The following is a 15,868-nucleotide window of genomic DNA, read 5'->3' on the forward strand; positions in this document are numbered from 1 at the left end:
ATGGCCTTGCTGTCGTGGGGGTCCCAGACAGGGAAGGAAGGAGGGCCATAGAGGGGAGGAGGATCTAGTGACCAAGGAGTGAGTTTTGAAGGAGGAAACTATTTGTGGTATTTGAGTCCCGGAGGCATATGAAACCACTCACAGACCGCACATTCCGACGTCTTCAGTAGGAACCTGCTCAGCGCGGGATAGGGTGGGGCAAGGAGAGGTGCCACAGCCCACAAGGCAGGCACCAACCTCACTGCGCATGTTCACTGGAAGTCTTCCCGTCCACCCCTTTGTGCATGTGATAAACACCGCGGAGCTGTGAGGGTGTGAGGATCGCGTTCCTGCTGGCTGGACTTTTTCTGTCCTACAGAGACGTAACTGGTAGGTCGGCAGGCCAGTCCTCGCAGGGGTTGAAGTGTGAGTGAGTGTGAGGAGGAGCCAGTGGCTGTCCGGAGTGTGGGGCAGCATGGCCTCGGAGGCCGTAGGGTCTCAAGGTGATCGATCTCCTCGTGAGGTGGGACTGCCATGGGCCTTGTAGTGCGGGGATCAGAACGAGGGAAGAAGGTGGGCCACATCGTTGAGAGGGGTCAGGTGAAGATATGGTGAGTGCTGGGGGTACTGGGGAAGGTATCTGAGTCCCTGGAACCCTCAACAGAGGACAGATTCCAGACTCTTCCGTGGAAACCAGGAAGGAGCGGGGTGGACATTAAGGAAGGGAACTGGGAATGCTGCGGGTTGCTGACCGCCGGCCTGATGTCTGTAGAGTTCCCAGCAGAGGTGTCCAGTGAGGAGGGCCCAGCGCTGTGTGGCAACTTCTCAAGTCCACTGTGGAGGTTTGAATGGGTGGAGCTCTGCGTTCCAACAAAACTTGATTTTATGGGGAAAATGGGCCTAACAAATGGGTGTGTGACAAAAGCCATGGCCACTGCAGTTTTAATTCTCTGGCTGTATTTTCCCAAATGTCTCCATGGAGGACAGTTCAGTTGTGAAACCAAACCTCATCAGAAATATCCTTTGTCTTTTGCCAGGAGCCTTAAGACATTGCTCAGCTAGCTTGACCAACTTAAGTGGCTTTGCAAGAATTAAGAAGGCACACACATTTACACTTGCCCTGTGACTTAGTTTGAAAGTATTTACAAACTTTAAAAAAATGGCGAGTTAACATTTGGTCATGGAAGCGGTCAAATACATCTGTCCTTTCAAGTACATTTACCAATTCACAGTATTTTGTTGGCAGTGTGAAATATGATTTGGAGAGGAAGATCAACATATAGGCCTAGACCAAGTAGAACTATACCACCTCCTGAGCTGATTGGGCCTATGCTGGTGAGTGCCTTAACCTTTGATGTTTTCTATTAGCAGAAAGTCATTTTTGTAACTTACTGTTGTTACATAACATAGTTTTGTAATTGTTGCTGAACCAGTATAGATACACTCATAAAGGTCTCCTGTGCTGATAAAAATGATCATGGGATCTCATGAAAGAAAGACAAATCCAAGAGGCTTAAGTTCTGTTCTCTGGATGGATGATCTTGTGTTCCCCAGATTTTGCCCATGATTTCCTTCTCATGCTTATTTGCAAAAGATTACACACATTCATCCCAACATACATTAAAACAGCTTCCAAAGCCCTTGAGGGCAACTGTCTCAGAGTAACCTCTCTGTGGAAAGAGTAACTTTATGAAGCATAAGTATGTGGAATAGTGTTGGAGAAATGTCTGTAGACTTATGATCAGAAATATCAATGTATTCTGTATATTTATATTATTGAAATGTATTGATAACAAAACTTTTTATCTGTACACACCTCTCGTTCCAGGAGCCTAATAATGAGGAGCCTCAGCAAGAGGAACCACTGGCTGAAAGTCAGAATCCTACGCCTGGTCAGGAGAGAGAAGAAGATCAGGGTGCAGCTGAGATTCAAGGTGCTGGGAAGGAAAAGAAAGAATGTGTATGGGGGGAGGAGGCCTATGTGTGCGTCATGCCTTATGCCATGACCAGTAACAGGAGGAAAGAAAACATTAGGAAAGGATCTCAAACTTTGGCTGAGAGTTGGCTGGAAAAGTGAAGAGTATAGTTTGTAGCTCCCTGGAGTCCCTGGATATAATGAATCTTCTGTTACCTTTGAAATATATTTTGTATGCTTGAAAATACAGTTCTTGCTAAATCAGATGAAACTGTTTAATTTGATGTACAAAAATGTACATTATCTCACTAGTTTAATTTGATCTTCTTAGAATGTTGTTGTCTGATCTTCTCAGCCATGGTGTCCACAGTATTGTACGCACCCTTTAATAGTATGTAGAATGCCAAGTCACCCCACCTTATAGTACCCTGAATAAAGCCCATTTGCATAAGGATGTTAACCCCATTTTATAAATAAGAAAACTGAGTCTCCAAGATTGAGGTTTACCAAGAACACTTGACTCATGGAGAAGGAATTCATATTTCATTCCATGGTTTGTGTTCTTCATACCATCTATGTTGTTAGAAAACATGAATGATTTTGTTTGAAATGTTAATACCTGAAAGTGTCTGTATTGCAAGGTAGTTCTGTATTGGCTCAGGGAAACACAGTTCAGTGAAGCAGGATAGCAACTCCAGAAACAAGCTCAGTAAATGACAGCCATTGTTTCCCTTGATGTGTATTTTTGACAGTATATTTGGTAAAAGCTAGATAATTCAGGGGACATTGACATACAGGTAGCTATATTAACATGATTTTAAGCGACTTTTTAAGAGTTGTTTAAATACTTTTATAATTAGAAAACTCAAAGTATGATAAGATTATCATGACACAGAAATTTCCTCAATGGATAGCGTTTTGAAGTTAAACATTGACAGAATTTGGGTCATGGAATGTTTTAGCAATTCACTGTTAAGGGGTTTCCAGAATATGACTGTCAACAATGCCCATTTATGTTTTTTCACTCAAATTCCTGTACTCTTGTGGAAGACAGTGATTTTGCTGTTACTTTTTTCTAAATGGGATTCATTTATGGAAAGTTACATTTAGGGCCTTTGGACCTAAGTTTGTTTAATTTTAACCAAAAATTTTCCAGTTACATCAAAAGGCGATGAGTGTCAGGACTGTAAGATTTGTCATGGGTTCACCAATATATTCATCTAATCTTTCAGAAAATTACATTTAAGTTATGATTAAAATGCTATCCATTGGGCAGTCCTCAGATTTCCTAGATAGCTGATACTCACTGTTTAAAATACACAGTGGTAAAGTATAGGAAATGTAAGTGTGGTATGATTTTTTTCTCAGATTGTCATAGATAAGATTTCATAATAGCAGAAAACAAAGTTGTGACATCTTTACATCACATTTATTAGCACAGTAGGCTATAGGATTTTATTTCATAACACTGAGGAAAATAATAGTATCATTTCCTTATTTGTCTTTCTTGTTTGCCTGCTTCAATCAAGAACTTTTGTAATTTTTAGTGCCTGATCTGGAAGCTGGTCTCCAGGAGCTGTCTCAGTCAAAGACTGGGGATGAATGTGGAGATGGTACTGATGACCAGGGGAAGATTCTCCCAGAATCAGAGCAATTTAAAATGCCAGGAGGAGGTATGCTATCCATTAAGATGCAAAATTATGTGCTTTCTGTTTTCCACAATATTATACTTTTGATAGTAAGAGAGAACATTACTGCCCCTTTAAAATCAGAGTTCAAATGCAGACTTTCTTTGAAAGGTTCTTCAGACCCCAGTTGCCTGACTGCCAAGACTTAAACACTATCAGATACAGATGCAAAATGGGTCAAAGCTGTATTGAATCATCAAGTATGAAAGCATATTCTTATTTCTGATTATACCCAACAACTAACAATTTTCAGATTCTTTTCTCATTTCTGCCTTTGACAAATACGTAGTGCATTTGTAATACTAGTTGATGTGAAGTATCCTGAGCATCTTAAGCAGATTCTAGTACCAGCTGTAACATTATTTGTGAGATTCTGGATGAATTCCATAAATTCTACACCCATCTTTTGCTGTTATTGAAAATAGTAAATGCAAATCAGATATATTAAATTCTGTTTCCAAGTTGATTTCTGTATCCTCATGTTCTGTTGGATAGAACGCAAAGATATGATTTGTTTTTCATAACAATCAATTTAACTCCAGTTATAATATCTTGGTTCCCAAGAAAATAAGCAGGGAACTTGCTTGATGAAAGTATCTTTTCCATGTAGTTTCCAAATTGGAGACTTTTAATCAGAAGAGCTTCTGAATTTATAGGAAGCATTCCATGTTTATAGAAGAAATTACCTAAATGTTTTTGCTCTGTACTGCTGAACCTTTCCATTAGACTACTTACATTGAAAGATAGCTTTCAGCTATTTCCAGGAGCCCATTGAACAAGCCTCAATTGTATTCTTAGGAAGATTATAGTCTTAAATAAATATCTTGTTAAAATAGATAGCAAGTTACATGAGAAAGGAAAATAATTAAAAATGAAAATAATAAAGAGCAATAGAATAAATCTAAGGGAAAAGGAAAGAGGTACTTAATAAGAGACAGGTCTGAATAACTAATAAAAGAAAATATAATCCAAAAGTAAGAAATTTAAAAGATTGTTCTTTTGAAAAATACCTATGAGTACAGTAATAGTTTACATACTCTTAAAGAAAATGGAAAAAGCTCAACATGAAATATGAACAAGACCCGAACAGATACTGAATATATGGTATAATTGAAAGTGAATACATTCTTGAACTCCAATATTTTCAAAATATGAATGAAGTGATTGATATGCTAGGAACATACACATTAGTTAATATATTCTAGTAATACCTGAATATCTAAACATCACAAAGACTGTGGAAGACCTTCTGAAATTTACCACTTATACCTCAAAAACACTTAACTTTTACAAACAAATACTTGGCATTTCCAGATGTCTTACTCTCTTTTTGTATTTTCCTTTCCCTCCATTTCTTTTTTTGCACCACTATTCATGATATATGCCTCTTTCCCATTTTGATGTCAAAAATAATAGTGATAGATTAAACTGAATATTACCATGTAATTAATTTTACCAATGGGAATACTTTCAATTGTAAAAAGAGGGACTCTTCATATTGACATTAGGATCATAGGTGAAAATCTTGGACAAAAGGTTACTGTACCTTAAAGACCACAGAAGGATAAACTAGCCCCAAGCATCATTTTTGCACTTCTGCACAACAGAGAAAATAAAGTGCAACACTGAGCTTTCCGTTCACAGCACTTACACAGCTCCTCATGTGACATTAACTGTTTCCCAGGAGCTTGTTGAACATCCCAACTATAATTTCAAGCCAAAACATTACATTATACATTATTTGTAAATTCCTTTGTTTCTTAGGTTTGTTTTGTGTTGGTTATTTATTTATTTATTTTTATTTTTGAGACAAAGTCTTGCTCTGTTGCTAGGCTCGAGTGCAGTGGCGTGATCTCGGCTCACTGCAATCTCCGCCTCCCGAGTTCAAGCGATTGTCCTGCCTCAGCCTCCCGAATAGCTGGGATTACAGGTGCCTGCCACCACACCCAGCTAACTTTTTGTATTTTTAGTAGAGATGGGGTTTCACCATGTTGGTCTCGATCTTCTGACCTCGTGATCCGCCCACCTCGGCTTTCCAAAGTACTGGGATTACAGGTGTGAGCCACCGTGCCCAGCTGGTTATATTTTTATTAAAACTATACACAATGGTTGCTTTTCACTTGGAGCCACATTTTAATAAGTTCACTTGATTTAATTATGTTCTGAAGTTAGACAGTTTTTGGTTTCCTTGAACTACAGAAAAGGTGTTTTGAAAATGTTGCTAATATATATGCTTGGAAGTCTATCTTCAAAGTCTCTGCAGAGATTTAACTGAATGTTAGCCATCGGGTTACTCTTAGGCTTCTGGTTTTAGTCCATGGCATAAAACCAAAACTTCAGTTTCCTTTGCATACCTTTAATGTCATCTGAATCTAGTTCTGTTACTAATGTTCCCTCCTGTTTCGTTTCTATTACAGATGACAGGCAACCACAGTCTTAAATGAAGACAAGCTGCAACAACACAAAGTTTGTGTTTTTATATAAGATATTTGACTTAAAAATATCTAAATAAACTTTTGCAGCTTTCTCCAAAGAAGTCTTGTACATCTTTTGTTCGTTGTATTCCCAAATATTTGATACTATTGAAAATGGTGGCCGGGTGTGGTGACTCAAGCCTGTAATCCCAGCACTTTGGGATGCTGAGGCAGGAGGAATTCTTGAGCTCAGGAAACTGACACCAGCTTGGGCAACATAGTGAGATTCCCTCACTGCAAAAGTAAATGAATGAATGCATGAATGTATGCATGTATGTATGTAGTCTTTGTCCCAGCTACTCCTGAGGCTAAGGTGTGAGGATCCCTTGAACTCAGGAGGTCGAAGGTGCAGGTAGTTATGTTCAGGCCACTGCAACTCCAGCCTGGTTGACAGAGGGACACTCTGTTTCAAAAAAAAAAAAAAAAAAGGCCGGGCGCGGTGGCTCACGCCTGTAATCCCAGCACTTTGGGAGGCCGAGGCAGGTGGATCATGAGGTCAAGAGATCGAGACCTTCCTGGTCAACATGGTGAAACCCTGTCTCTACTAAAATACAAAAATTAGCTGGGCGTGGTGGCGCGTGCCTGTAATCCCAGCTACTCGGGAGGCTGAGGCAGGAGAATTGCCTGAACCCAGGAGGTGGAGGTTGCGGTGAGCCGAGATCGTGCCACTGCACTCCAGCCTGGGTAGCAAGAGTGAAACTCCGTCTCAAAAAAAAAAAAAAAAAAAAAGGAAAAGTATTATTTTTGAAATTTTGTGTTCTGATTACACTGGTATACACACTTGTGATATTATGAAATATATAAATATATATTTGGTCCTCAAGCCTCTATACTGGTATACAACTCTTAATATTTTTAGAGTCTCCACAAAGTGATGTCTTTTTGTATGCTAACGAGTTGACTGATGCCTAGCAACCCCTGTGTAACTTTAGAATGGGGGATTAGAGGGCTGGAACTTTCAGGGAAGGGAGAGGGGCTGAAGATTCGGTTGATCACCAATGGCCAGCAAGTGGTTTAATCGATTATACCTGTATAATGGAAACCTCCACAAAAACCCAAAAGGACAGGGTTCAGAGAGCTTCTGGATAGCTGTACACATGGAGGACAGCATTTCCATAGAGGGCATGGAAACTCCCTACCCCTTAACCCATTCCTTACTCTATGCATCTCTTTATCTGCATCCTTTCTAATGTCTTATTTTAATCAACCCATAAAGATATATGTTTCCCTGAGTCATGAGATGTTTTAGCAAATTAATTGAACCTGAGTAGGAGTCATGGGAAATTCAATTTATAGCTGGTGAGTCAGAAACACAGTAAAACAAACTAGGGCTTGTGGCAATTGACAGGGCTCTCTTGTGGGACTGAGCCCTCAACCTGTGCAATCTGATGCTATCTCCAGGTGGATACTATCGGGGTTGAATGAGAGGGTACCCAGCTGATGTATGCTGCAAAACTGATTGCTTGCTTGGTCTGTGGAGAAAAGCCCCCGCATATTTTGTCACAGAAGTCTTTCATGTTATTGGTTTTAGGGCAAGAGCAGAGAAAACACTTTTTTATTCCATTTAACCAACAGATATCATGTTTGTATATTAATTTTCTATGCAGTAACCTTGCTAAATATCCTTATTCCAGATTACCTCTAGATCCTTTCCGATTTTCAACATAAACAATCATATCATCTTTGAATAACAACATCTTTCTTTTTTGACATTTCAAACAGTGTACTTTTTCCTTTTTCCTATTTTACAACATTGGCTGGATCCACCTAATACAATGCTGATTAGAACCAGTAATTGTGGCCATCCTTCTCTTATGTCTAGTAGGCACTGGAAACTTTTTTTAAACATTTTGCCATGTTTTCCGTGCTTTTAAAAATAGATAATAATACATAATATCAATAGATATTACCTAATAATAGAATAATATCTAATAATTATTATATAATAATAATGTCTAATGAATATTACTAAATAATATCTGATAAATAGTAAATAATGACTAATAAATACTAATAAATATATAATAAATAATAAATAATATAAGTAATATCTAACAAGTAGATAATATTAACATTAATAGATAATCAATAATAGATAAACTGCATTCAGATGACATTTTATTAGAATAGGAAGTTCCATTCTATTTTCTGTTTGCTAGGACTATCTTGAATATATGTTGACTTTCATGAAGCACTTGTAATGCATGTAGATGATTACAGGACTTTTTCTTTTCTTAATCTGTTAACATTGTGAATTACATTAGTAAGTTGCTATGTTTAAAACAATGTTGCATTCCTAGGGGGAAACATTGAGGCATGACACACTATCCTTTTTGAATAATCTATGCATTACTAATTTGTTTAGGATTCGTATGTGTGTTCTCAGAAGTGATATTAGCCTATATTTTTATTTTATGTAGAGATGCTCAAGTTATCATAGAATTATGTCCAAATAAATCTATCATATATTGAAAATTTTGTAAGTTGAAAATGCATTCAGTACACCTAACTTAGCAAACATCATAGCTTAGCTTAGCCTACCTTAAATGTGCCCAGAATGCTTACATTAGCCTACAGTTGTGCAAAATCATCTAACACAAAGTCTATTTTATCATAACTTTGTCTCATGTAATTTATTAAATCCTGTCCTGGAAGTGAAAAACATGATTATATGGCTACTCAAAGTACTGTTTTCACTGAACGCATTTCTTTTATCTGCCATCGTAAAGCCGAAAAATTTTAAGTGGAAGCATCATAAGTCGGGGCCATATGTATTGTCTTTGTGGGACATAGGTATTTAGGTTATACTAGCTTCATGAAATGAATTGGGATATAAATCCTCTTTCTATTCTCTGGAACTGAAATCTCTTTAAGACTGAATAACTTGGGGATAGGCTTTGCCATGTTCTTTTGTTTCTGGATTGAATCTCCTTTTTACCTTTGGACTCTAATTAAAAGAAAGACAGAAGGGGCAGCTCTAGGTTCCCATGCCTTTGAACTTTATAAGTTGCCTGTCTTCCCTCCAATGATGCCTCTAATGATGCTGTCACTCTGAAAACTCCCTGCTCCTTTTTCTGTACTGATATTAACTTCTGTACACAGAAAGTTAAAAGTTGCCATTCTATTAATTTGCCTACGTAAGTTTTTTAAGAGATGAGTTTTCGCTATGTTGCCCAGGCTGATCTTGAACTCCTGGGCTCAAGTGATCCTTCCTCCTTGGCCTCCAAACGTCCTGGGATAACAGATGAGAACAACCATGCTGGGCCTACCTACATGATTTTGACCTGTATATAGTTATGACAACAGTTCCATTTATTGAGTTCTTTACAAAAAACAGGAATAATAATAGCTCACATTTATAGAGCATGTGCTATCCATTAGTCACTTCTCTGAGCTACATTTCATTGTTTCTGACTCCATTTAATCCTTTAAAAAGGTGAGTTAGAGTTTTCATAAAATTTACAGTAAATGATTCTAGTAAGAAGCAGATAAGGGGATTCAAGTTCTAAGTTCACAGGCTGCGCTTTCTTGAAGCAAATGCTTCTGACAGTATTGAATGTAGAATTGGTGTTGTATATGTTGACTTTAGTGATAATCTCATTTTTCATATAAATCTGTGGTAATATATATTTTTTCATTGTTCAGATAAAAGGCTTTGTTCTCTTCTTGAAGTAGGGGTTTCCCAAAATATAGCGCATAGAGCTAACAGATGTTCCCAGAAGAAACCATTGGTACAAAAACATTTAAAAAAGTAATGATAACATACCTATTTTACTGTGCTACAGAAAATATAACTAGAATACTAAAGCCATTTGGAATAGTTTGTGGGCACATGGAGAGAAGAACTGATGTCTCAATCCCTATGGAAAATGCCACAACATCTTCTGCAAACACATCTGACCTTTCTTTAAAAGTTATTAAGAGCCAGGGAGGGAGAAGCACCAAACCTCATTTTTTTTTTAAGAAAAGCACATACACACATTTATTTAATATAGTTTTACATAGGGAAAGGAAAACACAAAGAAACAGTAAAATTTGTGCATATTTATTCTAGGTTTGATGGAGAAGTGGATAGTGATGAAGCATGATTGGATAAAAACACATGATCTAATGACAGTTAACTGGGGAGAACTCAGATATGCCTGTTCGTTCAGATTGCTGTCAGTTACCTTGTGTTTTTAGAGATATACAAATGTTCATTTCCTCTGGGTATAGAGACAGCACCTGTCAAATGAGGGTTTTGTGACCTGCTTCATGGGGGAAGAGTTGGGGGAAGGTGAGAGTTACCTTCCTTCTTCTGTTGTTTTATAAATATTCCCATATTCTGGGGTAGTGTGTCCTGAACTCCATCACTCAAACCTTACCACTGGTTTTATATCTCTGTAAGATATGTTCCAAGCTTTTCAACATGACATACAAAATTTCCTCTCTTTCCCACCCTCCTATGATCTTTCTAGTTTCAATCACCACCACTTTCCATCTTTCATTTTACATTCTATTGTCCAGGACTGCTCACAATTCTCATCCACACACAATGCTGTTTTATTACTCCCTGTCTGTATATATATTGTCTTCTCTGTCTAGAATGTGCTTACCCCTCTTTCCTTACTTGAGTAACTCCCACTTACTCTTTCTTACTCTGCTCAGGTGTTACCTTCTCTATGAAGCCTTCTTTAATGTACTTAGACTGCTAAGCTTCCTTTTCTGTATTTCAAAAACAAATTCTGCTTCCCTCTTTAAATTATTATTATTTTTAAAAATTTTACTTTAAGTTCTGGGATACATGTGTAGAATATGCAGATCTGTTACATAGGTATACGTATGCCATATGGTTTGCTGCACCTATCAACCTGTCACCTAGGGCTTAAGCCCCACATGCATTAGGTATTTGTCCTAATGCTCTCCCTGCCCTTGACCCCCGCCCCTCAACAGGTCCTGGTGTGTGATGTTCCCTTCCCTGTGTCCATGTGTTCTCATTGTTAACTCCCACTTATGAGCGAGAACATGAGGTATTTGATTCTCTGTTCCTGTGTTAGTTTGCTGAGGATGATGATTTCCAGCTTTATCCATGTCCCTGCAAATGACATGATCTCATTCTTTTTTATGGCTACATAGTATTCCATACAAACTTCATTTTTCATCTACATAAAACTCCATCAGTCTGACAGTTCCCACATCTCATTCAGGAGCCCTTGCAGCTTCCTGGATCCAACCTGATACTCCTCTTACTATACATAATACAGGAATTTCAACTCTGGGCTCCATTTGTATCCTCATACCCACAAAGAGAATTCTGCAACAAAGTGCCCTACTCAGAATCCATAGTGCTTAAGGAGGGGAAGGAGATTATAAATCAGCAATTATTTCTCCTGATTACAGAGACTGTAAAATAGTTTCTTATCTGAAAGGACTGAAAAGCCAGGATTCAAATAAGAAGTGAGACTAAATGTAGGAGATGCCATTTGCCACAAAGTATGTGAGAAGTTCCTAGGCTATAGAGCTGGGTGAAAGAATTAGGGTTTAGGTAGAAGACAGGGGAAAATAATCAGGGCAATTGGCTGATGAGAGATGGCTTGGGTCCTAGCTACATTGTCTCTTTATAGGTTATGGTATGAAATGGCCATGGGATTCTATCCTGCCTCTCACGCACTGGCCTTGAGATGGTGGACAAGATACTTATCTTCTGTGGGACTGTTTCCCCATTTCTAAAGTGGAAATTAGAATATTTACACAAAATACTTGCTATGAAGAATAAACAAAATAATATAGGAAGCAGGCATTCCATTGCAGACAAATTTGGCTTACTAGTTACATTTCTGTTTTTTCTTAAAAATTTATTTTTTTCATTCAATTTACCTTTACAACTACATATATAGTAAGTAATAACTGCTTTTGGAATGCAAGTAAAAATACAAAGTTACCTTTTAAAATGCATTTGACTTTCAAAACTTATTTAATTTAAATAAATAATTAATTGTGTCAGGTGTAGAATGAATTCTAAAGTCTGTTTGTAAATACCCAGTTGTGACAAGGCCAATCCTAAGTCAGTGGTATGTGCTGATAACTGTGCTCCCAGCAGTCTGAAGTCGACCTGGGATGCTCGATCTTGGTAGGGGTATGGGCATCTGCCATTGCAGAGGCTAGACTAGGTGATTTTCCCTTCACAGTGTAAACAAAGCTGCTAGGAAATTTGAACTGGGCAGAGCCCCACTGCAGCTTGGCAAAGCTGCTGTAGCCAGACTGCCTGTCTAGATTCCTCCTTTCTGGGCGGGACATCTCTGAAAGAAATGCAGCAGCCCCAGTCAGGGGCTTATAGAGCAAACTTCCATCTCCCTGGGACAGAGCACCTGGGGGAAGGGGCAGCTGTGGGTGCAGCTTCAGCAGATTTAAGTGTTTTTGCCTGCCAGCTCTGAAGAGAGCAGTGGTTCTCCCAGCACAGTGCTGGAGCTCTGCTAAGGGACAGACTGCCTCGTCAAGTGGGTCCCTGAACCCCATGCCTCCTGACTGTAATTATTAGATTCAATGGTAATTTACAGATCCAATGCTATCCCCATCTAGCTACTATTGACTTTCTTCACAGAATTACAAAAAACTACTTTAAGTTTCATATGGAACCAAAAAAGAGCCTGTATAACCAAGACAATCCTAAACAAAAAGAACAAAGCTGGAGGCATCACACTACCTGACTTCAAACTATATTACAAGGCTACAGTAACCAAAACAGCATGGTACCGACACCAAAACAGATATATAGACCAATGGAATAGAACAGAGTCCTCAGAAATATCACCACATATCTACAATCATCTGATCTTTGACAAACCTGACAAAAACAAGCAATGGGGAAAGGATTCCCTATTCAATAAATGGTGTTGGGAAAACCAGTTAGCCATATGCAGAAAACTGAAATTGGACCTTTTCCTTACACTTTATACAAAAATTAACTGAAGATGGATTAAAGACTTAAGCATAAGACCTAAAACCATAAAAACTCTAGAAGAAAACCTAGGTAATATGATTCAGAATATAGGCATAAGCAAATATTTCATTACTAAAACACCAGAAGCAATGGCAACCAAAGTGAAAATTCACAAATGGGACCTAATTAAACTAAAGAGCTTCTGTACAGCAAAAGAAACTATCATCAGAGTGAACAGGCAACCTACAGAATGGGAGAAAATTTTTGCAATCTGTCTATCTGACAAAGGGTTAATATCCAGAATCTACAAAGAACTTAAACAAATTTATAAGAAAAATTGAAAGAACCCCATCAAAAAGTGGGCAAAGGATATGAACAGAGACTTCTCAAAAGAAGACATTTATGCAGGCAACAAACATATGAAAAAAAGCTCGTCATCACTGATCATTAGAGAAATGGAAATCAAAACCACAATGAGATACCATCTCACACCAGTTAGAATGGCAATTATTAAAAAGTCAGGAAATAACATATGCTGGAGAGGATGTGGAGAAATAAGAATGCTTTTACATTGTTGGTGGGAGTATAAATTAGTTTAACCATTGTGGAAGACAGTGTGGTGATTCCTCAAGGATCTAGAACCAGAAATACCATTTGACCCAGCAATCCCATTACTGAGCATATACCCAAAAGATTATAAATCATTCTACTATAAAGACACATCTACATGCATGTTTATTGCAGCACTGTTCACAATAGCAAAGACTTGGAACCAACCCAAATGCCCATCAATGATAGACTGGATAAAGAGAATATGGCACATGTACACCATGGAATACCATGCAGCCTTAAAAAATGATGGGTTCACATCCTTTGCAAGGACATGGATGAAGCTGGAAACCATCATTCTCAGCAAACTAACACAAGAACAGAAAACCAAACACTGCATGTTCTCACTCATAAGTGGGAATTGAACAATGAGAACACATGGATACAGGGAGGGGAACATCACACACTGGGGCTTGTTGGGGAGTGGGGGCTTGGGGGGATAACATTAGGAGAAATACCTCATGTAGATGACCAGTTGATGAGTGCAGCAAACCACCATGGCACTATGTAACAACCCTGCACATTCTGCACATGTATCCCAGAACTTAAAGTAATAATAATAATAATAATAATAGTGATAAAAGAAAACTGTGCTCCTTGCTCTGTGTGATGCCAGGAGGAATTAGTCAATATTCTGGCTAGGCAACACTACACACAATTCAGTACAATAGTGTGTCAATTTCTCAAGCAGTCCCTAAGCAGCCCTGTGGTGGCTAACAGAGATACAAGGACCACCACTGCAGTTGTTAGTTTGCCTTGTCTCATATCCACAGATGGCTGGTAAGACAATGAGCCCAAATGGATCCAAGTGGTTGATTGCGTGCAGACAGCAAAAGCAAGATTGGCATTGTGTCAGCACTGTGTCCCTAGTCTCACAATATGATAGTGAATCGGAGGTACTCAATGACATCACAGATGGTGGGTCTCTCTTCCTGTGAGGAGCCCACAGTCATATCCTGTGGCCAAGGTTGAAACCACACTGAATACTAAACCCAAGATCACACCTGACACAGCTGCGACCATGGGACAGCAGGGGCGACCCAGCTCCTGAACATCCCAGGCACAACACTTGGGATATCATCCATGCTTTCGAAGTGGAGGAACTGGTGTCAGGACTACCCTGAACTGACTGCCTTCTGATAGTTCCCCTAAACTAAAGATACAAATGAATTGTTTGAACTGGATGAGGAACCCGGGAGGGAAAAGTCCCTCAGTGGTAGGCCACAATGGGAGCCTTGGCCAGCTCCTGCCTGACTAATGTATGTCCTGCATTACCTCTACAAGGGTAAACTGTTAGAGTCCAGGGGTATCACCTGTGCCCTTTGGGATTGTACTTGCATGTATACCCTGACTATCCTGACCCTGTCTGAGCCCTGGAAGGCATTTACATCAGCCTCAGTTTCCTAGCCACAGTTGTACAAAGCCTGAAATGGAGACTTGGGCTGGACAAAAAAGGTTAATACAGAATCTTAGTTAGGAAGTCACCCGCCTTTGTCAGATAGACCTTCATCTTTAATAGGATTTGTATAAGATGGCCACGATGGGAAATCTGGTATGTCAACTTGGCTCAGTCTCGGAACACAGAAAATTGTTCACTTTGTCCAGGGTAGGTGTCTCTCTGAGGATGTTTTTCAGATGAGACTAACCAGTTAAATAAACAAACACTGGGTAAACTTAATTGCCCTCCACAATGGGGGTTGGTCTCATCCAGTCACTTGAAGACCTTCAGAGAAGAAGACTGGGGTCCTCCTCAAGATGAAGACATTCTGCCTCCACACTGCCCTTAAATTTGAGCTATCATATCACGTGTGCCATGGGACTCCAGCCTGACATCCTGCTCTTCAAGGTTTGTACTTTCTAGCTCCCATAGTTGCATGATCCACTTACTCAAAATCAAGTTCTCTCTTTCTCTTTCTCTCTCCACACACACACACACACACACACACACACACACACACACACACACCCTTTAACCAATAGGCTGATTATATCTGGGACCCTTAAAGGGCACAAGTGAGATCAGCACTGCAGGTTGCTCTCACTCTGCTGCATGGCTCCTAAGGCAGAGGCCTGTGGCGTTCCCCTCCCACCCTCTGCAGACCGCCATCCATGGAACTCATCACTGTGACTCAGGGTTTGGTCATCCAGTCATGTAGAGATCATTACAATTCCACAAGTGTTCCCTGTCCTCCTTCTGCCTGTGAGGTCACCTATCCCATCTTGAGGACACAGGGATCTACTGGGTATGTTTCCAGCCTTCCAGGAGAGATCACGGAGCCTGGTG

The 15,868-nt window shown here is 39.3% G+C and overlaps 1 protein-coding gene across 3 annotated transcripts; it reads left to right on the plus strand.

The window, feature by feature from the left end:
* The first annotated feature begins 281 nt into the window (after window positions 1–281).
* On the plus strand, window positions 282–6,115 carry LOC116545666 (X antigen family member 3-like). 3 transcript variants are annotated; one of them, XM_032272203.1, is made up of 5 exons: window positions 282–369; window positions 1,226–1,314; window positions 1,808–1,913; window positions 3,442–3,567; window positions 6,000–6,115. In XM_032272203.1, exons 2-5 carry the CDS (start codon window positions 1,234–1,236, stop codon window positions 6,020–6,022), a joined length of 336 nt encoding a protein of 111 aa, XP_032128094.1. In that variant the 5' UTR covers window positions 282–369; window positions 1,226–1,233; the 3' UTR covers window positions 6,023–6,115. The 3 variants fall into 3 exon arrangements, 1 of the variants encoding a protein (XP_032128094.1); XR_004266400.1 differs by having other exon boundaries at window positions 1,212–1,314; window positions 1,808–3,567; XR_004266401.1 differs by lacking the exon at window positions 282–369 and adding an exon at window positions 410–552 and having other exon boundaries at window positions 1,808–3,567.
* Window positions 6,116–15,868: the final 9,753 nt, after the last annotated feature.

This window comes from Sapajus apella, unplaced genomic scaffold (genome assembly GCF_009761245.1).
Source record: "Sapajus apella isolate SASKATOON/1434 unplaced genomic scaffold, GSC_monkey_1.0 scaffold329, whole genome shotgun sequence".
NCBI lineage: Eukaryota > Metazoa > Chordata > Mammalia > Primates > Cebidae > Sapajus > Sapajus apella.

What these genes read in the sequence shown, in the direction of transcription:
- LOC116545666 (XM_032272203.1), top strand. Translation starts at nt 1,234, where the DNA reads ATGATTTGGAGAGGAAGATCAACATATAGGCCTAGACCAAGTAGAACT. An exon ending in AGCTGATTGGGCCTATGCTG is followed by an intron (nt 1,315 to 1,807) that starts GTGAGTGCCTTA and finishes CTCTCGTTCCAG; the next exon opens with GAGCCTAATAATGAGGAGCC. An exon ending in ATTTAAAATGCCAGGAGGAG is followed by an intron (nt 3,568 to 5,999) that starts GTATGCTATCCA and finishes TTTCTATTACAG; the next exon opens with ATGACAGGCAACCACAGTCT.